The sequence below is a fragment of the Ipomoea nil genome, unplaced genomic scaffold (genome assembly GCF_001879475.1).
Source record: "Ipomoea nil cultivar Tokyo-kokei standard unplaced genomic scaffold, Asagao_1.1 scaffold2826, whole genome shotgun sequence".
Lineage (NCBI taxonomy): Eukaryota > Viridiplantae > Streptophyta > Magnoliopsida > Solanales > Convolvulaceae > Ipomoea > Ipomoea nil.
In genome coordinates, this window is record NW_017619254.1 from 3,049,577 (window position 1) to 3,072,404 (window position 22,828).

A 22,828-nucleotide genomic window follows, 5' to 3' on the forward strand; every position below is an offset into this window, starting at 1 on the left:
TCAGTGTATAGAGAACAAAATTGTATTACAATTTGTTTTGTAAAGCTTGCTTGTGCGAACAGTAACGATTGGAAGGAGATGATGAGTCCTGCTGAGAAGGTGCTCTCTTTGTTCCGGAATGATTATATGAGAATTTCGAGAACAAGAACAGTCATGGTTAGACATAATTAGTATAGAGATAGTTAATTTTGGGATGTCCCATTCTTGTGATAAAAGAAAACGTAAAAAATCATGTTTTGAAAACAAAGTAGAATAGCACATACTTTTGTTTGGAGTTCTATTTCTTTATACACAGGGACTGTGTGGTTTTGTTACGACCCTAGATAGAATGGTAATGGATGAGAAATATTTTGAGTAGGTTTTTGGTTCATAATCGTATACAAGTCACAACAAATTTCAAATTCAGAGCACCAAGAAATAACTAAGAATAACATGAATGATGTGGTAAATACGCTGGTATATACAAATAGGTAGTTGAATTTTGGGTCAAATTGTATAGTAACATTGATAGGTTGCTTGTTGGTAACTCTTTGGAGAGTGATAAAAGGTCGGAGAGTCCGAAGCCTAATGATCTTTAAGTGAGAATCTCCCAAAAGTCCTCTCCTTCTAGCATTAAATGCGATATTTATAGGGGATAGGAAGGGACATATGTTGGGCTCTCGACATGCTTGACACGTGTTGTGCATGCAGTCAGTAAACTCGGTGGTCGTGCAGTCCACGTGCAATGATATTTCTGATTGGCACTAAATGGTGAGGTCGAGTTGAGATAAAAAATTAAGGCTTTGCTCTCTAAGTCGGGTTAATCGTCCCGACCTCGCAAGGTCGGAACCAATCTTAAGGTGGGGCAAAAGGTATGCACTGATTAGTCATTCGCTCGGCTTTCGTATCGAGGTCAGGTCAGTCAAGGTCGGGGAGTGTTCCTCGTGACCTACGGGTTGTATACCGAGTAGATATACTGTAGGTATGCTCAGGATATATTTTCCATTAATGAACATGAACAATATATGTCTCTATTTGGTGCTCCAATATTCATATACAATTGACATATTTATACTAAATTACTAACACCTATAATATTTAGCTACTAAAATTATACCAACTATACAGGGTAATGATTTATTTTATACATAATTTTTTTGAGTACTACTGACTCAGTTACAATGCAGTATCTATTCATAATTTTTTTCTATTCAAATATAATCAATTATTCTCTAATTACACATCTTAATTGATTATTTCTTTTCAGACTTTTCACTAATTAACCACCAATTATTTCCTGCCTTTTATGCGTATTAGTTTTAGACCAGCCCTGAAGGGTCTTTAGTGCAAGGTTAATAGTCATGGTTTTTTGCATGTTTTTTTTTTTCATGCCACATGAGAAAGAGAAAATGGAGGAAAAAACAAAGTTAGAAAAAAGAAAAAAAAAAAAAGGAAAATGGAAATTTACGTTACTATTTTCTTTTTCTCTCTCCGTGTGGCCCCACAAATATCAATTTAGTGCAAATGTAATTTCTTCTCTTTCATTTTCCCTCTCTCGGCTTCTCCTCTAAATTATCATCTCTGGCCTCCACAATTCAAAAATTCAAGAAAAAATTATTGACGGAGATGCCCTTAGGATGCATGTTTTGATTAATGATTGCAAGTGTATGATGACACAGAGGTGTTTCTTTTATTAGAGTGCCTTTCCCCCTATTGATTTAAATTAAATTATTCAATTATAACCTTATGCTTTTGGGACTATGATCTAAAGACACTTTTGTATTTAATTTAATTCATAATTTTGTTAATTTTCTTTTAATATAAAGATAACATAGTAAAATCTTAAAAATTAAATTACTAATATGCTAAATTTTTATAAACAAACAGTGGAATTTATTCTCTTTCAATAGATTTGCTTAAAAATGTTTAACAACGCACCAGTGGTCTAGTGGTAGAATAGTACCCTGCCACGGTACAGACCCGGGTTCGATTCCCGGCTGGTGCAAAATTTTTTACTTAGTTTCCCACCAAGTTGTTGAATTTAGTGATGAAATAATGTTTTTGGTTGCATCAAGGCGAAATTCATAAACAATCTCACGCCCTTTAAATTTAATTCAAAAAGGAAAAACAGAATGCAAAACACATTTTCATTTCGAGAAGTAAGAATTACATGCTGGAGGACTTGTTTGAATTTTTCTCAACCGATTGGACAAGAAGATTTTGCATAAAATTTTAAGATACTGGAAGAGGAAGGAAGGTGGCAGGGAATGAAAAAGTTTGGCATTACACTTCAACCCTGGCCTTACCAGGATCACAGTGAAAAAAGCTCTCCCAATTCCAATGTCCATTATCCTGTCAAATGGGAAAGACCAAAATTGAACAATGGGCTTGGGGTGGATACTGCGAGATGATTTGGGAAATTTCAAAGGAGCAGTAACTGGAATCTGATGCCATGGTAGTAGTACAAGGCTTAGTTTCAAAGTAATTCAAACTTGGGTATATCTTCACTTGATCTGATTCTGATATTGACGGACATTAAAGATATGATGAACATACATGTTTGCTCAGATCAACATTTCTTTTCTTAAACATTCTGTGATCCGGCTGCTTAGTACCTACTTGTTAGCCAGGGTCCAGGGAGTTTGTTTCTAGGTCTGAACGTAGGGAGCGGTTCTCTTATGCTCCCCTTTTCTTTGTAATGTTCTGGTTGATGATTTGAATTAAAGTTTTCAAAAAAAAGAAAAAAAGAAAAAAAAAAAAAAGAGTAAAGCATGTGTTTCGGGATTGAGGTGTGGGAAAATTCAGGCTGAACATGTGTATAGAGAGCAAAATTATATCACAAACTGTCTGTATATAAAGAGTAAAATTATGTCACAAGTTGTCTGTGTATAGGCTTAGAGAGCAAAAATGGCAATTTATATCCTACACCACGGTGCGCGTTGCACTATGCGCCCAGATGCAAAACGACGTCGTTTTAATTTTATTTTTTTTTTGAAATTTCCCGCCCCAGTGAATGGCAGTAGTTTTTTCTTTAAAAAAAAAAAACCCGCTGTTCAAGAATGTACATAATGTTATACTAGAATACACATAATGTTATACATGAATGTACATAATTATATAAAAAAATATACATACTCTTTTTAAAAGATAATACACATAATCTAACATAATACATAATAAACATAAACTTTTAACATAATACACATCAACTCTTAACATAATACACACAAATTTTCTAATTCGGATGTACATAATTGTATAAAAAGAATGTACATAATTGTATAAAAAATACACATAACTGTATGAACTAATACACATAACGTTGTGAACAAATACACATAACGTTGTGAACAAATACACATAATCTCAGCAACTTCCTACCGCGCCTCCCAACACTACCCCAAAACGACGTCGTTTTGGGAGGCGCGCGCCGCACAATGCTATGTACGCCATGGTGTAGGATATAACGATTGAGCAAAAATGTGTCACACTTTGTCTTATAAATCTTGTTTGTAGGAACATCAATGATTGTAAGGAGATGATAAGTCTTCCTAAGTGTTAGGATCGAAACGGGTTCACAACACCAAATTTACAATATCAATTTGAACTGGAAATATTGAGAATAAATTTCTAGTGTAAGATTTAAAATAAATCATACACAAAATAAGGCAAATTGATTAATTGAAAAAGAATTTTCTGTATTGGCAAAAGGATATTAGAATAGGAATTACAAATATAACTCTCTATTTTTACTCTCTGTATTTCGAATGGGATGATACAAATGAGCTAGATGGGATGAACCAAATGAATGAAGGACATTGCCTATTTATAGCAACCCATGTGCCTAGTGATTTGCAAAGCATTTAATGCCACATTAAATGCCTAGAGATTTGCAAGGCATGAAACTTCTCTTGCAACCTTTTCCCAAGTAAAACCTACTCTCATACCTCATCTCATATCTTTTCCCCAAGCAAAACCTCCTCTTATCGTTTGTCTTATTCAAACCTCCTCTCATAGCAAAACATCTATCCATTCCACATTCTGACTTTAGTATTTACACTAAGTTGTTGCTCTCTTTGTTGCGTGATGATTATATGGGAATTATGAGAATGAGAAGAGCCATAGTTATACATACTTAGCTTTGGGTTACCTCCATTCTTGTGATTAAAAAAAAAAGTGTTTTAAGAGCAAAGTAGAATGATACATACTTTGTTTGGTGTTCTACACTTCTACCTACCATGCACATGGGTTGTGGGTTTTGGACCAAACCCCGAAAGGCCTTCAAATGATTTTGATGGAGGATTGTTTGGGTGTTTGCTGATAGAGAAGGGTAGGTGTTTGGTTGATGATAGCTTGGTATTTGATGGCACAAAGGTATTCGTTTTAGAATGCCCTTCCCATTATTAATTAAAATAAATTATTCAATTATATCTTTATTCTTTTGGGGCTATGATCTAAAGACATTCTTGTATTTAATTTAATTCAGAAATTTGTTACGCTTTTTATATAAATATAAAGATAACATTATATAAGTAATAAATAAATTTTGTAAGATGTCTTCCGCAAAGCACCAGTGGTCTAGTGGTAGAATAGTACCCTGCCACGGTACAGACCCGGGTTCGATTCCCGGCTGGTGCATCAATTTTTCCAGTTCCCAGCATAATTCTTGAACTTAGTACTGAAATCATGTTTTTTTTTTTTTTTTTTTTTTTTTTTTTGTTGCATCAGGCGAAATTCATAAATAATCTCACACCCTTTAAACTTAATTCAAAAAGGAAAAATAGAATGCAAAACACATTTTCATTTTGAGAAGTAAGAATTACACAGTGAAATACCAACAGCTCCCAGAAGAGGCACAATGTATATCATAATGACTTCGATAACACTAGAACTTTTCTACTCTTATTCCATCTTTGTTATACTCATATGCATCTCTATTTCTGGTTTTCTTCATGCCAACTGAGAAATGGAGTTTTGAGTTATCACACGTAATTGAAGACACTTTGACCCAAATCATCACCTTTGTTTTAATCCCGTCAATGTCAGTTAGCTTTCCCTTGTCAAGACACCCAGTTACGGTAGTATTAAATCGCAAAACAGATGAATCCTTGTAGCCCACTTCACATATGGACGGTATATTGACAGTCAGCTTCCGTGTCTCTTCATCAAATTCATAGTTTGTGGTGTCACGAGGGAAAATACCTATTGGCAATTCATACTCCTTAAGCAGCTCTGGTAGTGGCTTTTGAATTGACCCTGCAAAAGCCAATCTTTTAGTCTCATTAATGTAATAGATACAAAAAAATCAGATCTTTCTTTACAATATACTTTAAAAAAGACTTTTATAGATTTCTGCCTTCAATAGAAGACACAGACAAAACAAATGATAGCAGAACTTGCAAGCACCCCAGATTGTTTAGGTGCATAGTGCGTGCACCATAACCCTTATAGATGACATTCGGATTGTTAAACAATAAACATCAATGTTTGGCTTGGTAAATCACAAGGTTTCAAGTTTGACTTCCAGAAGAAGCGGCCTATTGGCCTTCTTTCTCTTGTCATCCAAAAAAAACATCGATGTTTAATTGTTTAAATCATAATAAACTAATGTTTAGGTGGTTTGGTGTATTATTTTTTGAACAGTTACCACTTGATCATAACATAAATCCTAATTATTGATGGGATGCATGTAGCTCGTGTATGCAGGTATTTGTGAACAAATGAAACTCAAAAATCTCCAATAGTAGTAGAATGAATTACTGAAACGTATGAACACACCTTTAATTTTGTTAACCAACCATTTGGCTCCTCCTTCTATACTGTTTGACACATTCTAAGTAGTAAACAAGCAAAACAGTTAGCTATGAAATGCCAAAAGAAAGAACAGAACAAATTGAAGGGAAACATAATACGGAGTAGCAAACATGCAATCTCTCTTCAAATGACTCCAATCAACGTTAGTTTGTCTGAAAACAAAAATCAACTAAATTCACCTCTGTGAACTTTATAAGAAATTTTTTGTCACCAAGATATCATTATGATCGTGCTTCTTGTGGATTAGCACAGATTGGCAAGCTAGGAGTCTAAAAAAGATACACTGCTTTCAAGCAATTCTAAGCCATTTAGGCACAAGGCCTTCATGTTCCTAAGATGTGTCTGTGCATTGATTTTTTCTGTTTTAAAAAGCATTAACTTCTATATATCTACAAGCCATCCTTGCAAAATTTTTACAAGAGTGTCTGCATTACACTACATTTGGCAAGTCTTTAACAATTTTTCCCCAAAGCCTCAATGAGAAATGCTATAGCACGAACAACTTAATTGGTTCCTAGGTGGTATATTATGGGCAAGGACATAGGAGCGAGTCTTGATAGCCACATTATGGGAGTTACACCCAATGTTAGTCCTTTGACCTAATGGGCCATTGAGTCATTGATTTACCCCTCCATTACTTTGTCGAGCTGGTGTGTGGGGCCTGAGGGTGAGGGAATTGAGCCTGGGCAAGATATTGTATTAGCATTTGATGACAAAATGCAATTAAACCTAATACCCAGATAATTTTATGGCGTATGATTCTACTTTCAACCCAACAAACCAAGTTATTTCATCCCGGATCCCAAATAACCTTGATAAGCATATGATCAACATGAATGAACAATATGATTTCATAATCTTACACAGAACACCATAGTAATTAATGATTCATCGTCACCATTCACTGAAATCCCAGAATGAAATGCTCAAATGGATTAAACCGATCAGCAAAATCAAACATCACAGGAATGCAATTGCAAAACGCAAAATTTAAGAAACAAGGATAAGGATGTTACGTTGAGGTCATTGCCGACGGAATTGACCTCGCTGCTGGTTTTCTGGCCTACCCAGTAAGACCCCACCTTGCCCATTAACGAATCCATCCCTAATCAGTAATCCCTATACGTACGTATATCACAGTATTTTGTGCGTAAAGATGACAGTACGAATAAGAGGTTTGCATACGAATTGATTGAAGAGGCGATCGCTCTCTCTTTCTCCCACGAACGCAATTCGATTAGAGAGAGAGAGAGGAGAGAAATGTTGTCTCCGTTTGTTCTTGGCGAATTTTCAGCCGAAAACATGACTGTGTCGTTTTCCCTCCATTTTCTGTTGTTTTCTCAGTTCTTCTTCGTAATTTCAGCCCTTCTTTTGTCCTACGGACCAACTCCCTTTGTCCTAATGTAATATATTTGGAAAATATCAAATAAGTTGTCACTCCGTATAAAATAACAATTTATTTAAAAATTTAAAAATTTTCCAAAAGACAATGCATTTATTAATTAATTAATTATTGTTATTATTATTTGGAAAAGTCAAAGAAACGAAAACTTGGCATCAACGCTAACATGGACACTGAGAATATACTCCTACCTGCAAAATCCCTTTCATTGCCATGACACCCCACCAAGTAAACTCTGCACATGACCAAAATGTCCCCATCCGATCCTCACAACAAAGATAAGCCTCCCACCAAGCAAGCGGGGCAGATTGGTCAATTCAACCCCATTCAATGACTCGAACCTAAGCAACATCCATGACCGATCAATGACCATATCTCTTTCACCCAACAACCATGAAGAATATAATCGATCAAATTAAGCAGACAAAGAAAATTCAATCCCAACAACCTCCACAAATGCTAACCCTCTAACCTTAAATAACCTGCGCCGCTGTGGTCACGTACAAACGACGTGACAATAATATATATACAACAACAAAAGCACAAGTTACGTTACGTACGTTGTATGGCTAAAGCTGCTCAGCAGTTACTAGCAGCTCCATCGGCCGCGGTTCCTGGAATCCCTGCAGGATCGTTGTTTTGGGACATCAGGTGCAGCTTCCACTCCCTCACGGCCGTCCTCATCGTCGGCCTTGTCATCGGAGTCGTTTTCTTGGCCGGGGAGACCCAAAACTTCTTGTCCGTGTTAAACCTGCAACAAAATACCGGTGCTATTAACCACTCGTCTTCGTCTACTAAGTGCGATTTGTTTTCAGGAAAATGGGTTTACGACAACAAGTCTTACCCTTTGTACAAGGAGCAAGAATGCACCTTCATGTCTGATCAGCTGGCTTGCCAGAAATTTGGCAGAAAGGACTTGGATTACCAGCATTGGAGGTGGCAACCCGATCATTGCGATCTCCCAAGGTTTTCAAATCAAATTCAATATATCTTTTCACTTCTTCTTCTTCTTCTTCTTTATGATCTTGCTTGGGTGGATAGGAAGATGTTTTTGATGTTGATAAATTAAGGTAGGTTCAACGCCACAGAAGTGCTGGAGAGACTGAGGAACAAAAGGCTTGTTTATGTTGGGGATTCACTGAATAGAGGGCAATGGGTTTCCATGGTTTGCCTTCTTGATTCTGCCATCCCACCATCTCTCAAATCCATGCACTACAAATACAATTCTTCCTTGACCATTTTCAAGGCTAGGGTCAGTACTCAATTGCCCTAATTCTCTTTAATTTGCTTTTTCATCAAGTGAAGAATACAAGATTTACGTGGTTGGACAATGTGTTTAAATTGCATAGTAAAAAAGGAAAAAAGCTGTTCTTTTATTAATTGTGAAAATAAAACATGAGTTACCAGCAATAATATGCACATACATCTCAGTTTTCAATGAATATGATATTTTATTTTTCTCTTAAATTTGATTGTGAACTGAAAATGATGAAGGAATACAATGCAAGCGTTGAGTTCTACTGGGCACCGTTGCTGGTGGAGTCGAATTCCGACGACCCAACGCACCACCGGCTGCCGGAGCGCATAGTGAGGGCCAACGCAATCGAGAAGCACGGCAGCCGGTGGACCGACGCCGATTTTCTCGTCTTCAACACCTACCTCTGGTGGACACGCCCCGGCATCAAAGTCTTGTAAGAAAACCAACCATGAAAATTTAACATAAATTGCCACGAAAAGTATAAACACAGTACGCCAAGATGGATCAACGTAACCTAGGAAATGAAAACACAAATTAAATTGTTTTGGATATTGTTCAGATGGGGCTCGTTTGAAAGGAGCGGTGATGGAATCTACAAAGTCATAGAAATGCAGCGGAGCTATGAGATGGCTTTAAAGACCTGGTCTGACTGGCTGGAAATCCATGTCAATCGCTCCAAAACCCAATTATTTTTCATTACCATGTCCCCTGTCCACGAAAGGTACATTATACACCATCTATATTGATTTACCTGGTAGTCTTTTGTTAACTAAGATCACGAGGGTCAGGACATCCCGAATAGTGGCTAGCCACGGCTGGAAATTTGACCATTTAAAAATGATCTTAAATCAAGTCGAAAGTCTTGTTTCGACCACTTTGGTATTCGGAAAAACCTTTGTTGCTATTTCCAGTCACTTTTTGCTTTCGACTTAATATAAGATCACTTTCAGGTGGTCAAAAATTTCATAATTTCTAATGGTGAGCTACGGGTATCCTTCATTACCCAGAAAGTAAGGGTAACTACCGCCCAAGTTAGTCAGACTATTGACTTGGTGACTACAAGTTATAAGTTCGACTCCCACCCGGTGACAACTAACTTTGTTGGTTTACAAGTTATATATTCTTAACAACATGCATAACATGTTGAACGTTTTATTTAGGGCGGAATTGTGGGGAAAAGAAGAAGGCGAGAATTGCTATGGAGAAACGGAGCTAGTGGAGGAAGAGTACTTGCAGCGCCAGGTAAACGTAACAGATACGAAGATGATGGAGACAGTGCAATCCACCATTAATGGGCTGAAAGGGAGAGGCTTACAAGTGCAGCTGATGAACATAACACAGCTCACACGATATAGGAGGGAAGGCCACCCATCAATCTACAGAAAACAATGGGAGCCTTTAACTCAGGACCAAATTGCAAACCCAAGTACCTATGCAGATTGCATACATTGGTGCCTTCCTGGAGTTTCTGATGTTTGGAATGAACTCCTCTATGCTCACATTTTCAACTATGTGTAACATATCTACTATTTTTGGCATTGTATGTAATTGACCATTTTTTGTCCTTCCAACTATAACTCACTTCTTTCCATGATTAATTTTGTCACATCTAAGATAGAGTACATGACCACTCACACCAACCAAGCTGTTTATCCAATGAAATATTTAGTATTAAGCTAGGCGAATACTAATCACATATAGTTACTACTCTTTCATGTAATACTAAAATTATATATTAACCCACACTAGACACTTTTAAAATGGACATTAAATCCCTGTTTTTTTTCAGTGATCGATCACAAAACTTGAGTACTTAAAATCATGCTAAGAGTACTGTTGCTTCCTAATGGTGGGAGTTGTGTAATTCATGTGGTTAAAAGGTGGTAATGAAAACTATATTTTAAGAGCAAGATGGACATCACAGTACTGAACATGGGAGGACATGGCTGTTGGAGTAGTTATAGTTTTAAGGTGATGAAGAGCTTCCATCCCCAGAGAGTGTGATGAAGTGTCTCCTCCTTCACATTTACAGTAATCTTCATCATCTTCACAAGTTTCTTGCTGGACGACAGACACTCTCTGCACTCAAAGGTTCACAACACAAAACCTTAAACATACAGGAACAATTTTCCATGGCAGACAAAACAATATAATATAATCACAAACTAACCTTATATATTGTTCCATCCTCCTCAACCTGCCAGCCGGCTTCCCGGCAAACAGCAATGAGCAGATCGTTGGAGTCTGCATGCTTGGGGAGGTGGTAGTTGCCGTGAGCCCGGAGGCCGGCGAAGATCTTCTTGGCCACGGCGCGGCGCTTCCGCTCCCTCTGCTTGTTGTTCTGCCGCTCCCTCTCCGACGGGTACCGGTACTTGGTGATCACGCCGCCGTTCTTGGTGGTTCTGTGAACCGTCCACGGCCCCCGTGTTGTCTTAATGCAACCTCTCAGAGCCTTGCTACTGCCACTCTCCCCAACCATATTAATTTCTTTCTTTCTTTCTTTCTGCTTAGCTTTAGCTTGTAGTGTTCTTGTATGTTCTGATCTGAATTGTTTGATGGTATAACAAATAAATATAACAGAGAAACAGCATAGAGACAAAGTTGCAAAAAGTGGGAATAATGGTACTATGCAACCCAGAAAATATTCTTCCAGCTTTTACATTATTTGGCATGCAATTAATATATATATATATATATATATATATATATATATATATATATATATATATATATATATATATATATATATATATATATATATATATATATATATATATATATATATATATATATGGAAGGGATCAGGTACGGGGAGGGGCTTTCCGTAGGGTTGGACGGTTGGACGCACATTAAACATTAACTGACGCATTTTACACAACACACGCACATTAAAGCACACAAACAAAACACCTCCAGAACACAAACTCACGCACGTTAAGCACAAAACTCACGCATATTAAGCACAAGCCTCACGCAGGTTAAGCACAAGTCTCACGCACCTTAAGGCACCTTTTAAGTTTCAACAATTACTCACATTAAGCACAAAACTCACGCATATTAAGCACAAAACTCACGCACTTAAGCACAAAACTCACTCACTTAAGTTTTCAACAACTGACATTAAGTACAAACACGCGCACATTAAACACAACCTTCACGCACATTAAGCACAAAACTCACGCACTTGAAGTACAAAACTGACGCACGTTAAAACCGCACAACCCCACGAAAAACACTTAAATCACTGGAACTTAATTTTATATATATATATATATATATATATATATATATATATATATATATATATATATATATATATATATATATATATTAAACGTTTACAGTCAAACAATGTTGTTCTTAAGCATGCAATCTGCAGTAAAAAAGAGATAAATGTAAGGTGAACGGTGGATGATCGATCCAGCACAGCTGTATAGTAAAAAATTACTTGAAGGGGCATGGTCAGACATCTAGAAGGGAATGCATGATAGAACAACGTACCAGTGCCGTTTTTGGCTACGAAACAACAGAAAAGTGTGGAAAATGTACTGGGGGAGATATGCCATGCAGACGGAAGAGATTTCATCTCTTGGGTAGAAAAAAAATATATTCTTTACCCTTCTGATCACAAACCAAGTCTGGTTCTTGGGCAGGATATTGGTTGCTTTGTGTTTTTCTATCCTAAATGGAACATAATAATATTTTTATATAGAACATTTTAAATGTACAATGATCAATATTCATTTTATTATTTTTTTTTACTCTCGCATAGCAAGTGATCAATTAACCCAAAATAAGTTCATAATCTTTGTTTTGCTGGTCGGCAGACCCAAGATGTAGGTTTCCCGTTTCCAATGCACTTGGAGGCCTGTAGGCTAGTTGAGACATATTCTACCATTTATTTTCTCCACCCATCTCCAACAATCGTTATACCCTGCACCACGGCGCACATAGCACTGTGCGTCCCGCGCCTCTTAAAACGACATCGTTTAAGTAAGTTATGTAGGGAGTTGACGTGATTATGTGTATTTGTTTATACAATTATGTGTATTTGTTTATTCAATTATGTACATTTTTTATACAATTATGTACATCCGAAACAGGAAATTTATGTGTATTATGTTAAGAGTTTATGTGTATTATGTTAAAAGTTTGTGTATTGTGTACTATGTTAGTTTATGTGTATTTTGTTATATAATTATGTACATTCATGTATACAATTATGTGCATTTTTGAACATGAGTTTTTTTTTTTAAAGAAAATTAACCGCTAACACAGGGTAGCGAAATTTTGTTTTTAAAAAAAAATCTGAAACGACGTCGTTTTGCATCAGGGAGCACAATGTAAATGCGTGCCGCCCTGGTGCACGATATAAATTGCCCATCTCCAAGGTAGGAGCTTTAATTTGAGAGCTCTTAAGTTTGAAGTTCGATGACACTTTGTGGTCCAAAACACCAAGTTGTTTTTTCATATGGGAAGTTGTAGCACTACTGGAAATTATTGAATTTCTGACCATCTGAAAGTGATCTTAAATCAAGTTGAAAGCAAAAAGTGGTCGGAAATAGCAACAAGGGTTTTTTCGGATACCAAAAGTGGTCGGAACAAAGCTTTCAACTTGATTTATAATCACTTTCAGGTGGTCGGAAATTTCAGAATTTTCAGTAGTGTGGGTTCGAGCCTCGAGGAGATCAAGAACATAAAATGAAAAATAAAGAAGCATCAATGTCATTCTAATAGAGTAAAAAAAAGAAAAAAAAAGTTTGAAGTTCAAACTTGTTTAGAAAAAACATATGAAGATAAAACGAAAAATAAAGAAGCATTTTCGTGGTTCGGCTAATTAAGAACCTATATCCACAAGAGGGATGAAATTCTTTTATTAATTGTAATGATAAAACATCCAAGGTTATTATAGACACTTAAATTTTGATAAATATTGATTATTTATCAATATAACTACATTTTAATATATTTATAAATAATACTGATATTATCTAATTTGTTAATTAGATAATATCAAAAGAGTTTAAGCTTATCAAACTCTCTATCCTTCAACTATAAATAGAGTCTTTCATTTATATGTAATCACCCATCCTAGGAAAAATCATAGAAAGAACTCTGAAGCTTATTCAGAGATCACAATAAAAATGTGATCCTGAAAGTAAAAGCCCCCCCTCCATTCCAATCATGCCTGTTGATCCAAACCTTATTGAATATCAAGCCATTTGAACCCGGGGGCCTTTCATTGAAGAACAAACTATATATATATATATATATATATATATATATATATATAGAAAAACGCTCATATGTGGTCATGTCATTAGGTGTGGTCGTGTGGTCGTATCTGTGTCGTTGAATCAGTTTAATCTAAAGGTTGTGGTAATTCTGAAGATTTTCGCGCGTTTTAGTAAGTGGGGGTGTTATGGTAATTACAGTGACCATTTATAGCGGGCGGGTTCCAGAATACACCAACAGTGTTGACAACATACACCAATAGTGTAATAAAACACACCACAGTGAAACACACCAATGGTGTATTCCCGTGTTATGGTAATTACAGTGGCCATTTATAGCGGTCTAGTTCCAGAATACACCAACAGTGTTGACAACATGCACCAATAGTGTAATAAAACACACAACAATGTGATTTTCCTTATTCCGGTGTTTTATGACAAGTTTACCCTTACAGTTCGCTGGGTAGAAGAATGTGCGCGAAAATACTGAAAAAATCTTGATTAATATGATTCATTAGATCTATCTAATCTAATGGTCTATAATTGACCATATGGCCACACCTAACAACATGGCCACATGTGATCACTCCTCTATATATATATATATATATATATATATATATATATATATATATATATATATATATATATATATATATATATATATATATATATATATATATATATATATAAGCCATTCTTTGAAGATTAAGCCATCATGCCTGTTGATCCAAACCTTCATTGAAGATCAAGCCATTTGAACCCGGGGACCCTTCATTGAAGAACAAGCTATATATACAAGCCCTTCTTTGAAGATTAAGCCACTTGAAACCCGGAGGCCGGCCCTTCAATGGTGGAGTGCTCAAGACATCAATTGAAGAATCAGAGTATCATTCAGATACTTGTACCTACACCGCATTGATATATACTACTGTAGCAGAAATTTTGAATTTCTAAATATAATTCAATTTTCTTTGTTTACAGTTACAAATATTATATCTATAAACAATTCTAATATGGAGTAGTATATTTACACAACTATCCATATACTATACTAGGTTATGCTAAAAGAAGGCACATTATAAGTTAATTACTCAGATCCTTATTATGAATAGAAAAGAATTGTGGCATTTTTCTAGCATATGTTGTAGAAATTTTCTAATAATATAATATGTTAGGGTGACAATCATATGCTAAATCATTACAGTGCCGTATAAATGATACGGAATATAAGTTTTGTAATTTGACCAAATTGTTTTATTGAGCATATAATATATAATATAAATGTATAATTAAACTATCATCAGTTTATAGTCAATAATCTTATACTCTAATTGCATAGAATGACTTTTTTAAATGAAAAATTCTGAGTTTGAGCTCAATAAATCAATTTATATTAAATTTTTAATTGAGATAAAACACATGTTTCACTTGGTTATTATTATCAGAGCAAATACCAATTTTGGTCCCACGAGTATTAACAAAATGACGGTTTTGGTCCACATGTTTAATTTCTACCAATTTTCATCCCATGACTATTGTTTTAGTACCAATTTTCATCCACGACTATTATTTTAGTACCAAAATTCATTACGTCGGTCACCCCTCCATCCAAGACATGTCGAAATCTAAAAATTTTAAGGGCATTTTTGTCATTTTCAACTTAAGACTCTAATTTGAGCATGAATAAAGGGATGTAAGCCCTAAGATCAATCCCAATTGGCAGTTCTCCTCATCATCCTACTTTAATTTGAGGAGAAAAATTGCGAATCGCGATAGATCTTAGGGCTTAAATCTTTTTATTCATGCTCAAATTGGGATCTTAATTTTAAAAAGACGAAAATACCCTTAATAATTTCATATTTCGACATGTTTTAAACAAATGTGTGACTGGCGTGATGAATTTTGGCACTAAAATAATAGTCGTGTATGAAAATTGGTACTAAAGTAATAGTCGAGGATGAAAATTGATAGGAATTAAACATGTGGACTAAAATTGTCATTTTGCTAATACTCGTGGGACCAAAATTGGTATTTGCTCTTATTATCACTACCATAAGCGTGCATGGAGTAGTAAAATTGTGAATTTGGTTTATACGCCAAAAAGAGGTGTATACCTAAATATTTGATGGGTCCGTTGGAAGGGCAGATACCATAAAAGTTCTGTGATCTCTCTGGACAAACATCGATAAATAGGTATATTATTATTAGGTATATTTAACAACAAAATTAAACAGGAAAAACTTAAATAAAAAATAAAAAATAAAAAATAAAAAATAAAAAACTGGCTGTTGTTAACGACCAGCTTTTAAAAAATACTAATAATAACAAGCTTTATTCCGCAGCTGAAATTTAAAAGATGGTTTTTAATATATATATATATATATATATATATATATATATATATATATATATATATATATATATATATATGTATATATATATATATATACATATATATATATATATATATATATAATATATATATATATATATATATATATATATATATATATATATATATATATATATATATATATATATATATATATATATATATATTTGATACTTTTGAATAATATTAATCTTATCTTTTTTTACTACTACTAACTCGGTTAAAAACTTAAAATGCAATAGAGTAATTTGGTGCGCTAGACCACAAAGGTCCTTGGCAATATTGATCTTATCTAATTTATTTAATTAGATAATACCAAAAAGAGTTTAAATATATCAAAAGTCTTCATATCTTTGTGATAAAAAGGTGGAATCGTCCACCTTAGACGCCCTCACATTTTGTGGAAAAAATATTTCTCTCCTACAACTATAAATATGAGCTTTTATAGAAAAAAACATCATGCAAAGCTTTAAAGTTTGATATAAGGCTCCATTGATGATCAAGCTAATTTGAATCTAGATGCCTTTCAACAAAGAACAAACCACGTATACAAGCTCTTATTTGTATATCAAGCTAAGTCATCCACTTGAAACTCGGATGTGATCGAGATGTCCGATCCAATGAAGAATCAGATGACTATCCATATATCTTATGCCTGCACATTGGTACTACTTGTAACTCAATTATGAATTTAATTTTAATATTTCAAATTTTTGTGTTTACACATGCTTTTTAGTAAAAAAGAAATGCCTACTATTTAATTTTCTTTATTTAGTAGGCTCTTTCATTTAGTAATATTACGGATGAATGCTAAGAAAAATACTATATGCGCTCTTAAATTTACTCTTACGGGATGAAAAGAAAAATGATATATGGACTCAAATGAGTAAAATTCTCATTAACGTGTTGTAATTTTATTGATATAGAGAAAGAGAGTAATAAAAATAATAAAAATTGTGGTTTTTTTTTTTTTTTTTTTTTTTTTTTTTTTTTTTTTTTTTTTTTTGTCTGAATGAATCAAAACATGTAATGTAAGTCATGAGTAAAAAATATTAGAAATAATTGAGAATATGTATAGTATTATTCAGACACAAATGTTCTATTAGTGTTTACCATAATATTAGGAAATATGATTGAGAGAATAAAATTTTGGAGTCCTTATACAACAACTTTGGGATGATTTTTTTTTTTTTTTTTAAATGCTACTAACCAAGTCCGGCCCTGGGCAAGGGCAGGCTGGGCCCTTGCCCAGGGCCCACACTTGGAAGGGTCCCACCATCTTATGCTATTACCTATATATACTACAGATGTTTGAAGAGTTTTTTGCACTTTTGGTCCCACGACTATAGTGGCACTAGCAGAATTGATCCAAGACTTTTGAACCTTGCAATTTTAGTCCACGACTATTGATTTTTTTGTAAAAATGGTCCTTCCAGCCACTTTTCCGTCAAAATTACACTAGAAATTTTTTTTTATCCATTTTTAACAGGGCTAAAATTGACATTTTACTTATCTCAAAATATAAAGGAAATACATAAAACGGAAAGGTAAAAGCGATTGCATTTGAGAATCTCCGCCGCTTCTCTCGCTGGAAATCTATACAACGAAGCTTTTCCGATGTCTTCGGATGATCTCGCAGGCGTGCTGGCTCCGCCTCCAATGCTGCTGCCGGATAACCCAACTAGCCCGGGGAACGCCACGGCCGCTCCGCCGCTTACTGACAGCCCTACGTGTTCTAGGAACTCCGCCGCCTGGGACAGTAATATGTAGCCCAGTAATATTGTATGTAGTCAAATGTCAATTTTTTTTCTTTTATTTTTTGATCGAGATAAGTAAAATGTCAATTTTAGCCCTGTTAAAAATGGATAAAAAAATTTTCCGGTGGAATTTTGACGAAAAAGTGGCCGAAAGGACCATTTTTGCAAAAAAAAATCAATAATCGTGGACTAAAATTGCAAGGTTCAAAAGTCGTGGATCAATTCTGCTAGTGCCACTATAGTCGTGGGACCAAAAATGCAAAAAACTCAATGTTTGTATAACAATATTCTAAACATATTCATAACTTAAATGAGAGACGGTTTAGTTGGTGGGAGCTGTGGCTAGTTTACTGGAGGTCAAGTGGTCAAATCCCTTCCTAAAATTACTTTCATAATAAATATCTCGTCCATACTCTATTTATATGTTTGCTTTTTATAATTTTCTTTTATCTTTCTATAATTATAGTAATATTTAAAATATAGATTATGATTCATATTAAATTTTGAATCTATTTTAATTTTAGTAATTTACTACTTATTATATTTAAAATATGTGTTATTTTGTGAATTTTATAATGAGTTATGTATATATTTCTCCCTACTCTATTTATATTTCTAATTTGTATTTATTTTTTAATTTAATTTGTAAGATTGATTTGTGATTCATATCAAATTTTGAATCTATTTTTATTAGATTAATTTACTACTTATTTTTAAGATATGTGTTATTTTATGAACTTTATAATGAATTATGTATATATAATATATTTTTTGATTTAGTTATGAAAAATATTTTAAAATATAATTTTTTTTATGAATTATCTAATCAATGTAGTTTAAAAGTCCTATTGTGCGTCATCGTATTCAAATTAATATAAAAAAACTTAAAATTGATCTAACTAAAAGAAAAAGTATTTATAAATATGTATTTCAATATAGAGATGTGTGATTTATTATGTATTTTTTATTCGAACTATTTTACCAATTAATTATATATGTTTCATATTTTATTATGAATATATTTTATCACGTTTGGAGTTTTTTTTATTTATTGCTTCCAATAATTAAGATTATATGCTATGCTCTTATTTGTAAGTTTTGTTTTATAAATTTTTATTAAAAATTACTTTATTATTTATTATAACAATAATGTGATACTCTATGAGCTCATTTGATTTTAAATTATTTATTCGTTTTTTAAACTATAATTTTTTATTTATTAAAGCATTAATGCCGGTATTGATTATTTTGGATTTAGGAAGACATTTAGAATTGTTTTCATGTGTATGTATAATTGTTCAAAACTTGTGAATCTTATTTCAAGTTATTTGTTGTGTAAACCACGATGTGGTCTGAGTCTTTCTCTATCCGTTTAACGGTCCATGTCATCTTATTTCAAGTTATTTGACATTAATATTTTTTCTCTTATTTAATTTAAATTTTAGTTATAAGAATATATATATATATATATATATATATATATATATATATATATATATATATATATATATATATATATATTAATCTAATATAAGGCCCATTTTTATTGCTACGCCCTGGGCCTATATATAAAATGATAGGACCGGCCCTGCTACTAACTCTATTACATTGTAGTATGTTCAAACATACTTTCTCAACTTAACAACGCCTCCACTGAGGCTCAATCGGCTCAATCTCATGACCTCTCACATGAAAGAAGTCACTATATGCCATCTGAGCACAAGGTGCTTGACAAAATTTTGGAATGATAGAAGACAGTAAAATAAACTTTGAGGTTTTCTAGATGTGATTGACTATCAATAATTCATAGCAATGATGAAGAGAAGAAAGGGGATGAGAGAATGACATCAAGAGACAAAATGTGATGTAGATATAAGAAAAATGTGTTTGCCGCCATTAATTTAATTACTTTGTAGACTAAACACTCCACAATTATATTATTTTAGAGTTAATTATTAAAATGGTCTCTTAACTATAATGAAATTATCAATTTGATAATTGATTATTTTTTTGATTAATTAAGTCTCTCAACTTTAAAAATCTTAACTATTTGGTCCTCCGTTTGTTTTGTTGTTTAAAATTCGTTAACTTAGGACTAAATTGGTAATTTCGTTTAGTCAAATGATCATTTCAATAATTAACTTTAGGGGTGGGCAATTAAGTTCAGTTTTGTCGGATTGATGAATTTAATCTATACACCAAAAAGAAGTTTATAGCTAAATATTTGGCATCGATATGATGGGTCAATTGGAAAGGGAGATACAAAATTTCTGTGATGTGCATTCCTTCTGTCTCTTTGTGATTTTGTATGGACGACAGAGATTGATATATAGCTACGTTAGAGTTTGACTATTGGGCAGCCACACTTGAAGACCGAGTTCGACATTCTGCCATCAAAATGTGATTAGATTATTTTGTAGGTATAATAATGAAATAAAATTACACATGCACTACATGTTTTAAATAAAATTAGGTTGTGTCTTCGTTATTAGCTATAACTTATGGCATAATGGTAATCGTTTAATCCTATGAGAAGCATGTTATGCAATTGAGGCTGACATGGCTGGAAGGAGATTGTTGGGTCGCGAACAACTACGCAAGTATAAGAAAATAAAGTTGTAAATAAGTTATCACTATTAGTTATAGCTTTTGGTGTAGTGGTAAGTGCTTGATCCTAACATTAATTAACTTTTTTTTTTTTTTTGGGACAGAACAACAAGCAATTTCATTAATTCAAATCAAGCATTAAACTATCAAAAATGATAGCCGGCGGAACATCGAACCAAGAAGTACATTAGACAAAGAAATAGCAAATATATTAATTAAAATTAATATATTAGTTTACTCATCAGAATAATACTCAAATAAGTCAAACAACTATACACAAAATTATAATTAGGTTATTCAACTCAAAAATTACAAATGAATCTCCTAATAATTCAAAATTGCATGCAATTAAACTAAAATTAACATGTTATCTCAATTACTACTGACGTGGTGATTAATTCATTAAAAAATAATTTTAAAATATTTTAATAATTTTAAATAAAATAAAAATTATTAAAAAAACCTAACCCCCTCCTCCGTCTTTGTCTCTGACCGAAGATAAATGGAAGGTCTCATCTCTATCATAGAGATGAAGACAGAGGAGGGGTTTACTCTTCTTTAAAAAAAATTGATGTTAAATTATTAACAAATTAATTTAAAATTATTTGTTAATGAATTTTTTTTTTTTGAAAAAAAAAACATGAATTAATTATTATATCAGCAATAATGGGGGGGGGGGGGGGGGGGGGGATGTACTCAATTTTAGTTTAATTACATTATTTTGAATTGATTAAGGACCAACAAATTATATTTTTTTATTTAATTGTAATCTCGTTTGTAATTCTTTTTGAATGCTTCTAGCTCTATTACATTGTAGTCTCGTTTGTAATTCGATAAACTATTTGTACCGGATTCCTTTACTCATCTTTGGAAAATTCTAAAATTTTTTATTACAATAAATTTCTGACACTAGTAATTCACTTTTTTTATGAATCACGAAAAAGTATTGATTTTTTTTTTTCTTTTTTCTTCTTTCTTCAAAGGTAATCATGCCGACCTTCATGAGTTGATTGGCGATGTAACATAATCACTCATTTGTAGTATACGAAAAATAACTTTCATTGTATTAAAAATAAATACTCTGTATTGTTTTATAATGTGGACAATTACCTACCGTATAATGATTGGTAAACTTTTTTTTTTTTTTTGTAATAATTTGAAAATTATTACACATGAAAAGTAACCGCACTAGAAATACAATAAATATTTAATATTAGTGATGAATGTTATTTTTTTTTATTTTGTTTTTGTGTTAATGTTAAAATTATGTTATATTAAATTATTTTTAAAATAAAAATTCTTAAAGTTCATATCATATTGAAGAGTGTAGCGATAATTTGAGTAGCATTGTGCCAATGATCTTGTGATTTAGTGGCACAAAGTGGCTCTCTCAAAAGGGATGTTATGGGTTTGATCTTTAGAATGATATTGACTCTTTGTGCTTGAATAGATTGAGAAAGTAGTTACCAGGACTATGTGGTCTAATGGTATCCGGGTTGGACTTCCATTTGGAAGGTTATGAGTTCGAGCCTCAGTGTGGGGGCGTTATTGGCTACTACAATGTAATAGAGCTAGTAGCATTCAAAAAAAAAAATAATATATTGTAACAGAGTCAGTAGTAATAATTTTTTTTTTTTTTAAAAAAACATTGTAATCCAAACAACGTAATCTGATCTTTTCCTCCCATTTATATTGGGAAGATAATCTTTGCAGTCTGCATTAGAAAGAATATTTGATAAATATGGCAAATGATTAAGTATAATTATGTAAATTAGTTTGGTATTTAATATACATTGATAAAATTTTAATAGTATAACTGTAATAATATTTTACAAGCACATACAGATATATAGACACAATTTAAGAGTACTAATGTAACGTAAATTATATTCATTCTTATAAGAATTTTAGAAAGATTTAGGGTGTGTTTGGTTCGCACATAAGAATTGGAATCGGTATGGGTATCAAATGCTTGGTAATGGTAATGGGTTTCGGTGAAAATATTTAACATGTTTGGTAGTAGGGTGGAATGAGAATGGTTACTAATAGTAGTGCTTGAGAATGAATAAGGGAATGAAACCCTTATTGTATTTAGGTATGAGTTTTTCAATTGATGGGGTATTCGAAACCCATAGTAGTGTTCTAAAAACCTATCAATCAAACAACAACAAACACACCCTTAGATTATATTATTAAAAATTGAATTGATACTTATGTAAATAATAAGTGCATATAATCAATCACCAACTAAGAATTTATCAAACGTAACGGTCCGTCCACGGTCCACCCCAGGCCAAGAATTTATTTACTATAAGTAGCTCAATTTGGGTAAAACTCTGTCCAACGTACCCAGCCATATATATGTTCATTCCATGTGCACAT

General features: G+C 33.2%; 2 protein-coding genes and 2 non-coding genes across 5 annotated transcripts; 3 read left to right on the forward strand and 1 right to left on the reverse strand.

The window, feature by feature from the left end:
• Positions 1-1,913: 1,913 nt before the first annotated feature.
• On the forward strand, positions 1,914-1,984 carry TRNAG-GCC. The gene has a single exon. It is a non-coding gene; the product is annotated as a tRNA-Gly (tRNA).
• Positions 1,985-4,546: 2,562 nt separating this feature from the next.
• TRNAG-GCC lies at positions 4,547-4,617 on the forward strand. The gene has a single exon. It is a non-coding gene; the product is annotated as a tRNA-Gly (tRNA).
• A 137-nt stretch (positions 4,618-4,754) lies between these two features.
• On the reverse strand, positions 4,755-7,138 carry LOC109158700 (uncharacterized protein At5g01610-like). The gene is made up of 3 exons (XM_019306597.1): positions 6,810-7,138; positions 5,758-5,812; positions 4,755-5,235 (listed from the first exon to the last, which is right to left on the reverse strand). The coding sequence occupies exons 1-3, from the start codon at positions 6,894-6,896 to the stop codon at positions 4,865-4,867; spliced, it is 513 nt and encodes a 170-aa protein (XP_019162142.1). The 5' UTR covers positions 6,897-7,138; the 3' UTR covers positions 4,755-4,864.
• Positions 7,139-7,680: 542 nt separating this feature from the next.
• On the forward strand, positions 7,681-22,036 carry LOC109159050 (protein trichome birefringence-like 34). Of its 2 annotated transcripts, XM_019307049.1 has the most exons (6): positions 7,681-8,161; positions 8,270-8,447; positions 8,690-8,886; positions 9,013-9,174; positions 9,614-9,993; positions 22,025-22,036. In XM_019307049.1, the coding sequence occupies exons 1-5, from the start codon at positions 7,761-7,763 to the stop codon at positions 9,969-9,971; spliced, it is 1,296 nt and encodes a 431-aa protein (XP_019162594.1). In that variant the 5' UTR covers positions 7,681-7,760; the 3' UTR covers positions 9,972-9,993; positions 22,025-22,036. The 2 variants fall into 2 exon arrangements, with proteins under 2 accessions (XP_019162594.1, XP_019162593.1); XM_019307048.1 differs by lacking the exon at positions 22,025-22,036 and having other exon boundaries at positions 9,614-10,044.
• Positions 22,037-22,828: the final 792 nt, after the last annotated feature.